Source organism: Ambystoma mexicanum, chromosome 6p (assembly GCF_040938575.1).
Source record: "Ambystoma mexicanum isolate Mex_15411 chromosome 6p, UKY_AmexF1_1, whole genome shotgun sequence".
Lineage (NCBI taxonomy): Eukaryota > Metazoa > Chordata > Amphibia > Caudata > Ambystomatidae > Ambystoma > Ambystoma mexicanum.
In genome coordinates this window covers 22,294,831-22,311,664 of record NC_090935.1, presented here as the reverse complement: position 1 = coordinate 22,311,664, position 16,834 = coordinate 22,294,831, and the positions used below count along the sequence as shown (strand labels likewise).

Below are 16,834 nucleotides of genomic sequence, written 5' to 3'. Positions count from 1 at the left end.
ATTGCCTTTGGAGTTGTGTAACATTTTATACCAAATAAATTCTCTGTCCACTTCCGCAGTGTTATGAACATATTGAGCAAAATATAAGAGTCTTTCTTCCTTCAGTGCCGGACATATCAACAATATGTGTTTCAGGTCCTCTACCGTACCTTCTACCCTACAGAACCTGCACCACGTCCATGTTAATTGAACAGTAGATCTGATTGAAAGTATTTGGTTAGTAGGCAATACGTTGAATCTAAAACGCATAAAATCATTTCGGATTATTTTATTTGGATACTTGTTTAGATAGCTTTCCATACCTGGGAGCCATTTATTTAATGCACACACTTGTTGATAAAGTTTTGTACTCAATATCGCGTTTTTTGTATGGATCCAGTCAAAAACCAACACACTTTCTTTCACCCTAGCCGGGTTATTCCTAAGAGAGGTGACTGAAATCCCCATTAGCTTCAGGCTTTTTGTAATTTCCTCATTCAATTATTCAATTCCAGTATGAAAGGATTGGATGTATCTCGACCTGCATAATAGTACAGAGTGTTGGTATCTAAAGAGTTGCATTTCCTCCATAACGTCATTCTTTTCCAGGTCACCAGTGCCTGAAGCGAGTTGAGACCCATTTCATGCTTGACTAAATGATACGGGATACATTTCAGAAGGTGATGCATTACAGATTTCCAGATGTAGCTTTCTATCAAGGCCCATTCTCCTTCACATGCTAAGGGATGGAATTCAGCCCCATATGTTAATCTGGGAATTACTTTTTTGGTGTAATATTCTCTAAGAGGGGTCATTGAAAATTTCCCAAATTTTGAATCTAGGGCCCGCATTTGAGAAATAGCTGTCGGCCTTGAGTTTCAATTGTGTTCGGAGTAGGGGTCTGGATTGTGCACCTGCTATTGAGAAACCCAGGTATTTAACCTCTGCTTTTTCTTTGAGTCTGATGTTCCCAGATACCCAAGTTAGCGTATTAGATTTCTTGTTCTTCCTCCCTAGGCGAGCAATTACTGTTTTGTCCCGATTCACCTTTAATGCAATTGAGACAATAAATCCCTCGAGGTCTCTGAACATACGTTGTAGTCCCACTTTAGTGGTGTCAATAAGGAGAAAATTATCCGCGTATGCTAACCAGGCCATACGTATATTCGTAATTCTAGGTGGAACTAACCCCTATTTAGTAGAGCCGCATATGCGCCACTAACATATAGGTTGAAGATTGTGGGAGCCAATCTACAGCCTTGGCGCAATCCGTTATGAATGGTAAAATGATCCGAGAGGGTACCCGCAGAATCCAGTCTAACTCTCACATCCATCTGAGAATAGATTGCCCTTACAATATCTAACAGGATTGCCGGCATATTTAAAGTTCTTAATTTAATCCACAGTATATTCCTATCCACCAGATCGAACGCAGAACTCAGGTCCATTGAAGCAATAAAGACTGAGGTCTCTGCCTTTTTCGTTGCCTCTGCTCTCAAACAATGCAAGATGAGCCCCCTGCATTCCGTCCCCATGTTTCTCCTAAAGCCGAAGTGTCTCATATCCAAAACCTGTTTGTCGTCAATCCATTTCTGGATATCTCTTATAACAAGTGACCAAAACAGTTTGGATTCCGGGTCGGCAATGGCAATTGGTCTGTAGCTCTTAGGACATAATCGGGAACCCTTTTTAAATATAGGTATGATAATAGATACCCTCCAGGACAATGGAAAGGTCTTGGTAACCAGTATGTTGGAAAAGAAAGTGGAGAGTATTATAGCCCATAATTCTGGATCAGACTTAAGGATTTTATTGGACAAGTTATTAGGGCCAGGTGCCCCAGAAATTTTAGATTTTACTATTAAGTTTTTTTATCTCCCATGTGGTAAAATTCAAGAGCCAATTTGTTTCATGTTTCCATGGGACCCCGGCCTCGTCCTTCTTAGGACAGTATATATTAGCAAAGTGACCCTGCCACGTTGCTTCATTAATGGGATTCACAAATAGCTCTTTCTGGGGTTTGTCCCAATTATTAATTAGATGCCAAAAGTTTCTTGAATTAAGGCCCCTTAACGAAGTCAGCATTTCTTCCCCGTCACTCTGACCTTTATTTATTCTGTGTTGTATGGACCAATTTTTGTAGCTTTGTTTTTTATCTTATCCACCATATTTATTAAGGTCAATCTCGATTTCTTGATTAGTCTGATCTCTTTCCTCATAACCCGCTTTTTATCTCTGATTTCCAAGTCGAAATTATGGGCTCTGTCTTTCCTAAATTGGATCACCCTGTTATCAGTATTGCCCAGTTTTTCCAGAGAGCTGCGGATATATTCTGTAAAATTACTAGCGCATAAGTCTTTTTCCTCTGCCGTTCTGAAATATTCTCCATGTCTGCTACCATGGATGCGGTAAATTGTCTACTTTTTTTCCCCGTCCATGAAATTCGGTTCCCTGAGTGATTGACGTTAATATTATAATCAAACCTAGATTTAGACTCAATTGATAGAGAGATACATATTTCCAGAGACAAGATACAATGATCACTAAAGGTGGTCTCAATGCACTCAAGATTCCCAGAACAATTGAACAGGTCACCTGAGCATATGATGTAATCAATTAAGATTTACCAGAATTTCCAAGCCCCACATCTCGGCGAAATGGGACCACATCCTCCCCCTGCACTTTAGGTTATCAACCCTTTGGGATTGTTCCCCCAATTTACTAATCAGAACATCCCTGCTAAAAGAATCCCCATGAATAACTGCATTGAGATCACCTGCAATCACTATCTGGCCTCCTGTGTTTATTAACAACCATTTCTGCAATAAGGACCGTAGATTACATAATTCCATCCATAACTGCCTGTCCGATATTTCAGCCGGGTTCCAGTAAATATTGACTAACAAAAAAGGTGTTTCCCTATTGTTGTACAACAGTAAAAAGCCCACAGCCAGAAAATGATGGGCAAAAGCCCATTCGCCCATAATTTTGGGATTCAGGTGGTTCTTTACTGCAATAAAGAGGCCTCCTTTAGGGCGACCTCTGCCTCCCCCTTGGGCACATAGGGAGCACACCGTAAAACCCTCCCAGCATAAAGGGACCTTTGACCAAGTTTCTTGGATAAATAGTAGATCATGTTGTGCCAAATCCCTCATTAAGTTCACATTATGTAAGAGATTAGCCAAACCTCTCGAGTTCCAGGTTAACAATTTCAGAGTACCTTTTGCCTATACTAAAGTGGCTTCCCTAGTTTTTGAGGCTGTCAATGGACTCTCTCAATGTCAAGGCGAGCCATCTCCAGTCCTGTTTCTCCTCCTTTTCCCTTTCCTCATCCCTTTCTCCTTCCTCCTTGTTTGAATGATTTTCCTTCTGCTCTCTACGTATATATTGCATTGTCGCTATTGGATGTGACTGGGTCTGAACATATTCAAAGATATCAAAGCCCCTATGATACAGTTCTTCTGCTTCTTTCATCATAAGGTTTCTGACCAATGGGGATGGTATCACTATGCGGACATAGTCCAACCTCTGCCTGTGTATATAATCGACCAGGTATATATCAGTAGATTCAATTAGGCTTAGGTCTGGAATCTGACCCAGTAGAGACAAAATGTAGGGTCAATTTAGGGAGATGTTATTCTGGTCTAGGAATAATTTAGTCAGTACTAGGACCGGAAGATCCGGTCTCACCGGAGCCTTCAGGTCCAGTATCTGAAGTGGCTGGAGCTGGTCCTTCTCCTTCATCACCTTTTCCCTTCCATAGGCCCCTCCCCTCCTTCCGGAGCAATATTCTTCATATGTATCCTCCCTCATGTTATTCTGTCGCAGTTCAATCCCAATTTTGGGCACCTCCTGCTGCTGTTTGTCTCTTAGCACTCTGAGGATATTTTGGTAAAGGCTCTCATCATTAACATTCTCCTGTATTTTCCCTGCCGGTTTATGGTTATCCTGGTGAAAAATGTTTCCCCTCTGAACCCCACCAATAGCTTCGGAGTTCAGTTCACACAGGTTATTTACCCCACTATCCGGTCCCTGGTCTTGGTTACAGGGATTAGTATTGTCCATGGACGAGCTCAAATGAAGTTTGGGTTCATTACTCTGGGGAATTTTCCAGTCCCTGCTCCTCCAGCCCACATTATCAGCCGTAGGGATCATATTCCTTCCCGGGGCCTTATCATTAAGTATTTAATTCTCCTTCGGAATACTTTTAGTCATGAGACCATCCCTTCTTGTGGAATGGTTTGGCTCATTGGCTTTTGCAAGCCATCCAATATTAGTTGTAATTTCCTGCGGAGGAGCTGCATTGAAAATTTCATATACCTCATCCCTTTTGTTTTTATTTTTCATGACTTCACATAGTTGTTGCTCACCTTGTACATATACACTTTGAGTCGCTTGGTCATTCACATTATTGGTGGCCCTACCATCCTCCTTTAGAATGTTTTTGTTCTGCTGTTGTGTATTTTCTCTAGTTGGAGATTCCTCAAACTCATCCCCCTGAATAACATTTCTCAAAAATGTTCTCGATGTTTTGGCAATCACTCCATTTTTATTTATATTTTTCTTTTTTTGTTTTGCCATTTTTTTAATCTGTCTTTTAGACAGTTTAAATTCAGTAAGCTGGTCCACTGACCCATTTGTCCTCGTTCTTGCATCTGGACAACTTAGGTCAGTGTCCTCCAGAGGGGTACTTCCGCCCATCCCAATAGAGTCTCGTGCCTGTTCTTGTGAGGCATCTACCAGAATTATCCATTCCGTGAGAGGATCCTTCGTAAGATCAACCGGCCTAACCTCCCCTTCCCAATCCTTTATTTTCCTCAACGATTTTAACAGTTTGTCTGATAATCTTTCTGGTAACGCTTTAAAATCAGAGGCTAAATTGGTCAGACACTCCGTTTGTTTACGCAGTTCAGACAGAATTAAACGATTAAAAATTGTCATTACCGTGAATTCTGAGGGAGAAGAATCTGAACTGATCTTAATGGCATTCTCCTTATCAAACGTAGTGCCATTTGAGAAATCAAGCAGTTTATCATAATTCAGGTTCTCATGCACATCATTATCATTCAATTTATGGGTATTCTCATGCTCTTTAGGTTGAACAGTGTTCGCTGTATCATCCTCCCCAAAGAGCGGTTGAGAATGATCAATTATGTCCTCACTCTGTTTCTCGAGAAGAGAACGTTCTTGAGCATATTTTATGAATTCGGCCTCTTGCGAGGGATCAATGTTGTCCTCCGACTGTTTTTCTAGCTGAGAACATTGTTGTGCACATTGAAGTAAGTCTGCCTCGTCCTCATTGGCCTCTGGTGCTTACCGCAATAAAAAAGTCAGCCCTCGCATCTTTGCGGGGCGGAAGTTTGACTTTCCCCATTTCTCACAAGACTACAAATTATATCTGCAGAGATACACAATGCACGGATATATGTCCAGTCAAACCCTGTGCAGCAAGACACACCAGCCTCTAGTCAAAAAGGCTACTAAGCCAAATTAACTCTTACCCCCTCTACCCTCCGCCAGCCGAACAGCCCAACAGCCACTTTCCAATGCCACTTGCAATACGCGCGCGATGCGCGAACGCCCCAGTAAATAAACAAAACCAATCGGATGCAGACGGTTGTGGGGGCGTGGCCAAAGTAAGCACTGTAGAAAGAGAAGAGAGAACTCTCATAAGCACCAAGGTAAAAAGGAACTCGCCACGGTCCGCAGTGCATATCACAGAACGCACAGAATGAACACAAAAACATAAAGTGTCAGTCCAATGATTAGTCCATTACTTGAATGCTGGTTGTTGTAGTGTTACGGCAGGTAAAACACTCCAAATGGGCTTCCTCTCGCCGACGGCAGCGTTTTCGCAGTCGAGCAGGGGGAAAGCTGAAACAGCGTCCTTCCAGCCCAACAGCCACTTTCCAATGCCACTTGCAATGCGCGCGCGATGCGCGAAGGCCCCAGTAAATAAACAAAACCAATCAGATGCAGACGGTTGTGGGAGCGTGGCCAAAGTAAGCGTTGAATGCTGGTTGTTGTAGTGTTACGGCAGGTAAAACACTCCAAATGGGCTTCCTCTCGCCGACGGCAGCGTTTTCGCAGTCGAGCAGGGGGAAAGCTGAAACAGCGTCCTTCCAGCCCAACAGCCAATTTGCAATGCCACTTGCAATGCCATTGCAGCAATATTGCAGATGTAAAAGTCGCAAGTGCATTCGTGCAACCAGCTGGTGGAAACCAAAGACCAACATAAGCTCCCTTTACTAGCAAATGCCCCTGATTCAAACTTATGCAATTATGTACTGTAAGGAAGGCATGATATCAAACAGTTCAAGGGTGTTTATTGGATTTCAAATAAGTTGGTTGAACACTCCTCTAACCCTAACTCTAAGGATGGGAGCAAGCTACGACCATCAAATAATAAATAACGCAGTCCCAGTAGAGTCTCTGTTAAAAAAATAAAAGGTCCTATACTAATAAACCTAATAGCTAATCCTAAAGAATATGTGAGGATGGTTGAGAAGTTGGCTTCCCTTCCCCATGGTTTCAGCACGGGGCAAGGCAGCACGTACGAGCTTCGCACACACTCTGGCTTCTTGGCCATGACGTAACAGTTCAAAATATAGGTATCGGCCTTCTGCCAAAGTCTCTCTCGCAATGACAGTCTCTTAATGCAGAGGGCCTGATGTAACAAACAAAATACAAAAGTTCCTTTCCTTTGTTAGGGTTTTCACATTCACAAGTTCACAGCTGGTCTCCCTCGTTCGGGCTCGGACCACGGGTCCCCCTCGTTCGCTCTCAGACCACCTTTACACAATGTTCGCAAATGGTCTCCCTCGTTCGTTTTCAGACCATGGACTACCCCCCGCCCCCTCGTTTGGGCTCTGATCCTCTTGATATCAGAATTGAAGACTTTCCACTTTGCGATGGGTTTTGCTTACCGTTGCAGGACCACTTCGATTAACTTCACACAATTGTTCTCATCTTCTACTTTTGTTTCTCTTGGCAGGATACCTTACAGAGACTTTCAATTGAGCACTTTCACTGTGCCGGACCACTCTATCAACGGTATCGTATCTTTCCTACTTGCGTTCAAACATTCATCAGCAGTTTGGCTTTACTTGCGCCTTTCATCACATGCGTTTAACAATGTTCGTTCCAGCGCTCGTAATACACTGTTGTCGCTTGCAACCTTGACTTCAACTCAGAACGGTCTTGCATCAGACTATCCAACTCACCCGCTGTGTTGATCTCTCTGTCGCTTCTTTGTTCATAGAGCCCAGGACGATACCACAGCGTCTGCTGTTCCTCCCCACCTTGGTCAGTTACGCAGGAGGTCACTCGGTATCTTTGACCCACAATGCAGGATTCTCCAGTCTGGTTTTCCGGCCTTACTCTTTCTGCCTTGAAGGATTCTTAAAAGTAACAGTGTCTTGCCGAAAAGGTCAAGGGTGCTTCCCTTCTTACGAACCCTCTGTGGTTTGCTGTCTTTCTCCCCTCGTTCAGCCGCCGATTCTAATCAGGTGTACCTTTTGTGTGCTTTGCCTCGCTCAGCTTAATGGCAGTCAGGTGTGAGTGATTGTTAGTAATTGCCTGACCATAGTAGTGGGACATGTCAGATACGCGGCTCGGGTGTGGGTCTGTTTTCTCCCAGAGCAGGCTGTCCATGTGAAAGTGTATGCGCAGTAGAAGGTGGAGGGAGGCTGGTAGAGTTTCCCTATATCCTACCTGGTAAAATGGGGTAGAGATGTTACAGGGAAGAGAGGGATACTGCGTCTCACCATCAGGCATCCCACGTTCACTCCCCGAAGACATCTAACTCAGATGATCCTCCCGCACTGGTACACCCGCAGGGTCTGGCCCAAAGGTGTTGGGTGTGCCATGGCCACCTGAGAGAGAGCCCCAGGGACTAGCGGGTGAGACACCTTCTGGTTTCTCACAGCACCCCCAGTGACAGTTGATTAAGAAATGTATGCCGTTTCCTGTTTAACATGGTTGTTGCTATGATAGCAAATGATTATCGCCTTTATAATTGTGCAGTCATTTGATTTTAAAATTGGCTTCTAGTGATTCCCTATACTGCCACAGGCTTGCTACGTATTGGGCTGTCTGGCAGTGTCATTTCACCTAAAACAGACCATTTGGATGCAGCTCGAAGTCCCTTTTGATCTCTCTGGGAAAGGATTTGGCACCTTTCTCAGAGGGTAGGGAAGAGACCAATGCTTCAAAGGCAGCCCTGCCAAGACCATGGGGAATCGCATAAGGATGTTGATTACGAGTCCCTTTGATTGGTCAGACAGCCAATGGGGTGGGGGTTGAGTAACCCAGGTAAGGACTTCCCCGACGCACTTCCTGCAGATAAGGCACTCTGGCACTGGCATCACCAGGCAAGAGACACAGACGACCAGAGCCAGGATTGGACCCTTTGCACATAGCTTGAAAAGCCTTGGTATTTTGCCTGTATATGGTGGAGCTCCCCTCCCCTCAGTTAACAATAATCTTTGAATTACTGAAGAAAGATTGAACAGGAACCTGGTTGGGAGTATTGTTTACTCCAAAGTCCTCTGTTATATAGGTGAAGACGCAGGTTTCCAAATGAGAGGCAAGCTCATTCCCCCAATCATGCCAGGGGAACACTTGGGGTGAACTGCTGTGGACCAAGGCCTATTTGCTGCCTGAGCACTGGAGCTAGGTGCCTGCTCACTAGAGGAAAAGGACTCCTGCAGGTGCTCTCTAGCAACATTCCTGGCCTGGAAGTGCAGAGCCAAGCACTTAACCTGCCTCCAGAGACCCTGGAATGTGTCTGCCAGCAGCACCAGAAGCCAAGAAACATCCCAAGGCCAAATCTCCTGCTTCGAGATACTTATTGAGCTGGGCAGATCATGCTCTACTCAACCTGTAGGGCTGCCTTTGGCACTCTAAGCACTTTGACTGCTTACTTGCTTTTAAAGCCATCGGGCCGTTGACGCAACTCATTGAAGCCAACAGTCTCAACTTCGACAGCCAGCTCGATCCAGTGGAAGCAACTGGCTCGCTGTGTCTCAACTGCCAACCCGATTCCATGAAAGCCATTATCTAAACTGCCTACTCGATCGATTGGAAGCCCTCGCCTCAACTTGTTTATGCCTTTGCACTGATAAATGTTCACTCGGCAGCAAAACACTGTGTTCAAATAGGTGATTTGTAGAACAGGCCAGTTGGCAGAGATGGTAGGTTGGTGGTTATTTCTAGCTCTCAAATATCTATCAAACTCTTACCATGCAAGACTGTCGCAGGCGGCAAGCTTCTCTGTTCCTGCACTCTATCACCCACTATGACCATGTATTTTCTACTTGTCTCTATAGACCCCAGGGAAACGGAGCCGCCTTCTGAAAACTATTTATAGAGTTGGTTGCTGGAATATGGAAACTTAGATAAGGAGACTTGAATTTGTATGTGGGCTCCTCTGTTTCCTTAACTTAGTGGTCATGGGATCTTCTCTTTCAACAAACCTACCCATAAGGCTGGCCACCTACTAGACTTGATCATTACAGCCGAGGATCACTTCATTGCCCCACATCTTGCTGACACTGTCTGACCACTTGGCCATTAAATGGATTACAACCTTACAGGTCCACCAACTCTGCTGCACTAGCAATCTCTGGTACCTGCAACCAACTGTATCTACTATGTCCGAAACTCAATGTTTTTGACTGACTGCCTCCAGATGTTGCAGCCCAATGTAACATGTAACTACTGTAACTAAATGTATTATGTATCTACTGAAACGACTGTAACCAAATGTATTATGTATTTACTGTAAGCACCACTCTTATGAAACAGCGTCCAGATGCCTACGGGTTAGGTGCGCTATACAAATGTCAAAATAAATAAATAAAGAAAATTAGAACTTTTTGTTTCCTGTGCTCAATCTAACTCCTTGATTTTGAGGATTGGACACCCATAGAAAAAGACGTCTCCCCTCTTTGCGTATATCGACTCTTGATGACAGCATCCTCTGTGGAGAGAAAATGTGATCTGAAAAGTTAAGTGAACGGTCAAAGGTGAGCCTTCGCTACCAAGCAGATGAAAAAAGAGACTGAAAATCACAAGGAAAGAAGGTGGAGAAAGGGGGGCGAAAACTAGGCTAAAGAGTAGGGAAACTATTATTTGTTTTGGTAGAAAGTAGCTGGAGAGTAGGAGGGAGCACCCATTGCGTAATAGGAGAAACACACTCTGAGGGTGACACATGGTCAGAGAAGGAGAACAACCAAAAAAGGTCTGAGCGTGATGGGCTTAGAATTGGCTGTCAAGACCAAATGAGAGACTAATACTAAAATAGTATAAGAAATAATTTGAGGGGACCAAGAACAGAAACTTGTTGTTGTATTCCAAAGTGCAAGGGCAGAGAACAAGAGGAGTCACCAGCCCAAATAATGGAGGAGGGTACATCAGAGACATCAGTGGAAACCCCGTAGAGAGCTGCCACAGATATACAAGCAGAAGATAAAGAACAGGGATGATACAATGAACTGCTGTGTCAAAAGCCGCAGACAAATAGAGAAGAATGAAACAAGGTAACAACGTTTGAGGCCTTAAGAAGGGCAATTTCAGTCGAGGTGAGCAGGATGGAAACCTGATCGCAGCGTAGACATCGGATAATTACAATTTAGATTGCGAGATGATTGGGAATAAGCTGCACGATCAAGACGTTTGCAGAGACAAGGAAGAGGATTCGGTGATGGTGCATGTTTGTTTTTACAGTCTGAATCTCAGAGGTGCTCCAAGGCTGACGACCGGAAGGTGTGAATGTGCGAGCAGGATAGTGGTGGTCAAATGGAGTCATAAGTGCATAGGTGAAGGGCAGAGAAAGCACTGTCGGTGGAAGAGGCATGAATAGAAGAAAGAGAGGGAGAGAGAACCTCAGATCATGATGGTCAGGGGCAAGAGAGTCCAGCCTGAATTTCTGCTTAGTTGTTAAAGAGGGGAGATGAGGAGTAGGAGGTGGAGGGACTGAGATGTTAAAGTGAACAATGGAGTGATCAGAGGGAGAGGAGTCATTGGAGAGGTCAGAGGTGGAGAGCTAAGTAGAAAGAAAAACAGGATTAAGAGAGCTCCCTCCAGAGTGGGTAGGCTGGTCATGGAGGGAGTAGAGGGAGTGGTCAGATAGGTGGAGTTAAGTTCAAGGCAGGTGGATGCAGAGGGCTTGAGGAGGTTAAGTTCCCCCAGCATGAAACTGGTGATATTGGTATGAAGTGAGTCAAGGAGAAGGTTCCGATCAGGGAAGAAGGAGTTGAGAGGACCATGGGTCGTTAAAAAACCAGGACAGTGAGAGGAGTAGGTAAATATACATACATTTATATATTTAAGTATGTAGGAGGGTATGCAGGATGGTATGGGGGCACACTGAAGTAAGGGATGGGGATGGGGACCCCACTTATAACAACAAAACAAGTTTGATAAAGTCTGAATCAAAGTGACTCAACCAAAAGTACCACCTAAAAATTTATCACAATTTAACCACGTAGAACACACCTGTTATTTTATGCGGTATTTGAAAAGCACGACATATGCCACAAGCGGCTTCTTGTTGCTGTGAGGGAGATGTGGATCCCCACAACTAATGGACAATCTTTCAAGAGCCATGTTTTGAGCAGCTTCCTGCCGGACAGCTGATTCCCAATAGCCTGCTATGGAAGAGGATTGCTGGGATGGTAATTGGAAGCAAGAGAGGGATCAAGCAAGGATTGGAGGGAGAGCAATGTGTTTAAAGGAAGAGGGTAGGATTCCAGTGGCGAAAGAAGAGTTGGAAATGGAGGTTAGAAAGACAAGGGTATGAGAGCCGAAGGAAGTGGATCCGAAGGGACAAATGTAGGGTTAGCACATGGGCAGATGTCAGCGAGAGACTTCAGGGATGGGAATGTAATGAATAGGGGGAGGAGGCTAGAGGGATGAGAGCCAAGATTGAGATATAGACAGAAATGAAGAGCGAAGATTATTGATTTTAGAGTTCTAGTAAGAAGCAAAATCAGTAGCCAAATGAGAGGACTTCAGAGTCTGATCAGGCGGACGGGGGCGAGAAAGCTATTAATAAGGAAGAACAGATGGCGAGGATGAGGTGAGACAGAGGTGATGAGAGATTGACAGTAAAGTTGTTCAGGCCACAATAACTCAAGGTTGTTGGACATGTGACGAGAAGACAGTGCAGCAAGATCAGAGGGAGAATGAGATTACTTCCATGGCTTTTCCACTTTCAGCACAGCAGTATGGGAGGACTGAGAGGAGCAGATCAACCAGGATTCAATGGGAGAAAAAGAGAAAAGCGCTTTAAGAGAGCAAAGGAGCTGGACATAGTAGATGAAAGAGCAGAGTAGGAATTGGGTAGGAAATAAAGAAGTTCCAAAGAAACAGTGAAAAAAAACAGGAGGTAGAGAGAGGGAGAGAAGGAAGATAATAAGAAAAGGATCAAACCAAAAGCAAAGCAGAAAATGATGGAAATGCAGAGTTCGGAAACATCAGTCAGTTGAAATGACTCAGTAATGGGAAGAAAGGACCATAAAGCATGAGTAGAGTGGAGATGAAGATTAAAGAAACCTAATAGAAGGATAGGGGAATCGTAAAGAAAAGTAAGGTGGTAAGAGAAAGAGGGGACCAGACAACTAGGAAGGAAAGTCATGGTTGGACGTGTCAGTTGGCTAGATAAACTGGTTGGGACCATACCCAGGACTGTCGCTTGGCTGGATACACTGCTTAGGAGCCATGCCCAGACCTGTCAGTTGGCTAGACACACTGCTTAGGAGCCATGCCCAGGCCTGCCAGTTGGCTAGACACACTGCTTAGGAGCCATGCCCAGGCCTGCCAGTTGGCTAGACACACTGCTTAGGAGCCATGCCCAGGCCTGCCAGTTGGCTAGACACACTGGTAAGGATCCATGCCCAGGCCTGACATTTCAATGGATACACTGGTAACTATCCATGCCCAGGCCTGTTAGTTGGCTAGATACACTAGTAAGGAGCCATGCCCAGGCCTGTCAGTTGGCTAGATACACTAGTAAGTAGATGTTCCCTGGCCTGAGAGTTGGGAAGATACACTGGTAAGGATCCATGCCGAGGCATATTAGTTGGCTGGATACACTGGTAAGGATCCATACCCAGGCAGGTCAGTTGGTTGGATACACTGGTAACAATCCATGCCCAGGCCTGTCAGTTGGCTGGATACACTGGTAAGGATCCATACCCTGGCCTGTCAGTTGGCTAAATACACAGGTAAGGAGCCATGCCCAGGCCTGTCAGTTGGCTAAATACACTGGTAAGGAGCCATGCCCAGGTCTGACATTTGACTAGATAATTCACTGGTTGGGAGCCATGGCTGGACGTGTCCATTGGGCACATAGACTGGTAAGGTGCTATGCCCTGGTCGTTCAGTGGCTACATACCTTGGGAAGGAGCTATGCCTAGGTCTGTCAATGACTACATACCCTTGTAATGGAACTATATCCGTTCTGCCAATGGCTACATACGCTGGTAAGGTGCTATGCCCGGGTCTTTCAATGGCTAGATACCCTGGTAAGGTGCTATTCCCGGGTCTTTCAATGGCTAGATACCCTGGTAAGGAGCTATGCCTGGGTCTGTCCGTGGCTACATACCTTGGGAATGAGCTATGCCTGGGTCTGTCAATGGCTACATACCATGGTAATTGAGCTATGCCCCGGTCTGTCAATGGCTACGTACACTGTTAAGGAGGCATGGCTGGATGTGTCAGTTGGCTTGGTACATTGCAGAACTGGCCCAGGCAGATTCCGAGATGCATTGGAAAGGAACCATGTTCCGGTCTGCAGCTACAAGCCCCTGTAGGTCTGATCACAGGCTTCCCAGGGATCCGGGAAGATGCACATGATGTTCTGGTGCTCCCCTCTTCACCCAGAGTGGGGCCCAGTTGCAAACCCCAGAGACTTGCATTTGATTATTTTTTTGTATTTCTCTTTTCAGAAACGTGAACCCAAGCCAATGAAACCATCGGTGCCAGCAGTGGCACAAGAGTCCCATAATGCACTCATGATTGCGGAGCGTTCAATTATTGACGGCACGCTCCTTACCAGGTGGAAAGAGGCCCCATCCGAGGTGCAAGATGTGACCCCGCTTGAACGGTCACAGGTGAGTGCAAACCATCTATTACTTTAACATATACATTTCAAGCAGGAAAAGGCTAGGTTTTGCCATTTATATTCTTGAGGGTGTATTTGTGAAATGAGCCTGTCTCTACTCACGCAGGTGACTGTTTCCCTCTGCTGGGGTTTTCTTATCTTGGGCCTCATTACGACCCTGGCGGAAAGTGACTGACCGGACCGCAACAGCGTAAATAGCGTTTCCGCCATTGCACGAAGGAGCAAAGTGCGGCAAATCACGACCCATCGGGCACGAGCATTACGCCATGGCGGAATCCGAAAGGCTGCGATGGCGGAAATGACCCCAAAACGGCCCTTACCGCCGCCGTACGCTGCACCAGGTGCAATACCGCCACCCATCTTAGCGGTCACCGTAATGAGCGGTCACCGTAACGAGCGGGCACCGCAAATTACGGCCACCGTAAATATACGGAAACGGAAGTAAAAGCATGTGGCCGGAACGGGAAACAGCACGCCGCACAACTATAAAAACCGAATCCCAACACAACCATTAAAAATCCGACCCTGACACACATCCCAACCCGTTAGCAACCCCAGTTAAAAAAATAAATATGGGAAAGGTAGCCAAGAAAGCGTGTGACCGCAAGCGGCAGGTACACTTCTCCCGAGAGGAACTGACCGTGCTCACCGAGACCCTCCAGGAAAATGCCGCCGTCGTCTTCTCCAGTCAAATGACCAGGACGGCCCTTGCCAACAAGAAGGCCATATGGGCCCTGGTGGCACAGCGCGTAAGTGCGGTGGGGACAACACCCCGCACGCCACAGCAATGTCGCAAGCGGTGGGACGACCTGCGGATCCGCGTACGCAGCATACTTTCTGCGAACAGGAACATCGCCACAGCTACCGGGGGGGGTTCAGAGTCGCCCATCAAGTTGACCCCCTGGGAGGATATCTGCGCCTCCACCATAGGAATGGAGAGCATAGAGGGAGTCGGAGGGATGGAGAAAGGAGTGCCGACATCCGGAGAATCAGGTAGGTTGGCCAAGAGAAACAATGCGAAATCCACAAACCACGAACATGTGCAGTACCATGTGACCCCATAGTGCAATACATACTTTGCCCTGACAGCGCCCTCTAAAAGTCAGAATGAATAAACAAATCAATCAAGATGCCATAAACAACCCCTACATGTGCAGCATGCACCCCCTAACTGCAGGCAGCCAAATGAATGCATCCTCAATCCACACGAAAATGAGACCACCTCCAAGGCCCAGTCCCAAATCAGCCTCATGTACCACCCCAATGCATTTGATACGTTGCCATTCCAAATCCGACAGACCCATAACTAACGCTCGCCCCTCTTTACTCCACCACAGGGTCCGATACCAACGACGAGCTGCAGGACACCCCTACCAGCACGCCTGCAAAGAGGGCCAGGACCAACGTCCCAAGAGCCTCCACCTCAGGTGCAAGGATCAAGACACGGCAGCAGCAGGAATCAAGTGGCAGCACACTGGAGGGGACTGCAACAGGCACCCCAGCAGCCAGCAAGTCCACAACCCCAGCACCACAGGTCCCCCCAAAGAACGTATCTGATGGCACTGCCTCTGGTGGTAGCAGCACCATAGGTGACACAGCTGTCATGCCAGCATGCTCCGACACGGAAAACAGTGCTGGCGACGTAGATACCATCCATGACCTTTCCCAATCCCCCTGCATGTCCCATCCCCTACACCATGACGAAACCACGCAGGGGCACCCTGAAGACGACGACTGGCCAACCCCCACAAGTCCTGTGCCAAGGCAACATGTGTTGAGCAGCCCCCCTGTCACACCACCGCAAATGTCCATGGCCCAGCAGAGGCAACAGTCCCTCGACCTGCTGATCGAGCAACAGCAGGAAGTGTCCACGCTACTCAAGGACCATGCAAATGAATGCGGGGGTTCCAGGGCAGCCATGGAAACATCCACCGAGACACTCAGGGCACAAATAGAGAAAAGTAGTGAGAGCCTCAGGGGAGAAATGGAGAGAAGCACCGAGAGCCTGAGAGCACAAATGGAGAAAAGCACCGAGAGCCTGAGAGCACAAATGGAGAAAAGCACCGAGAGCCTGAGGGGGGAACTGCATGCGACGTCCAAAGACGTTTGTGCTGAACTTGCTGCTGTGCGCCGTGTGCTCTCGGAGCTCTCACAAACCCTCAGAGACATGCATGGACGCGAGCAGGCAGAGACATCATCCGTGGCAAGTTCCGTCCAGGGCAGCCCCCAACGCAGATCTGGCAGGAACCTGCGCTCCACGGGCAGGGGTGCCCCTGATACCCGTAGAGGGGGCTTGCAATAGCGTCCAACCACGGACAGCATGCATATTTGGACACTGGTGTTGGGGGGGGAGGTAGTAGGGTGGAGGGGGTGTGTTGGGCTTCACTGGGTGGCGGGTCCATAGGGTGTATAAATCAAATCACATTAACAATACAGCATCTCATAATCATCCAATGACATGTGTGGACATTGATATTTGCGTACGAGGCCTTCATAGGCGTACAGTCCACAATGTGCCTGTACTACACACACACAGTGCCACAGGTCCCCTTTCCGTGTAATAGGCACCATGCGTGGTTGCTAGAAGCATGCATCTATGATGCTCTGTCGGATTGCACGTGCATCCTGTGCCTCATGGACTCCTTGAGGTGCCTCCACATCCCCACCCTCATCATCATCATCATCTTCAGGTGCATGCAGTACAGCGTCAGGGGGCATGGGCACATT

At 46.6% G+C, this 16,834-nt stretch overlaps 1 protein-coding gene across 6 annotated transcripts in view; it reads left to right on the top strand.

Annotated features, from left to right (window-relative positions):
* The window catches only part of LOC138511158 (THAP domain-containing protein 8-like), a 194,376-nt gene that overhangs the window by 109,055 nt on the left and 68,487 nt on the right, over window positions 1–16,834 (top strand). For all 6 annotated transcript variants that reach the window (XR_011280580.1, XR_011280579.1, XR_011280581.1 and 3 more), the window contains exon 3: window positions 13,932–14,096. Coding sequence is in view for 1 of the 6 variants with exons in the window: in XM_069626662.1 (XP_069482763.1) it covers window positions 13,932–14,096 (165 nt within the window). In the remaining 5 variants the exon portion in view is untranslated. The remainder of the gene's footprint in view (window positions 1–13,931; window positions 14,097–16,834) is intronic.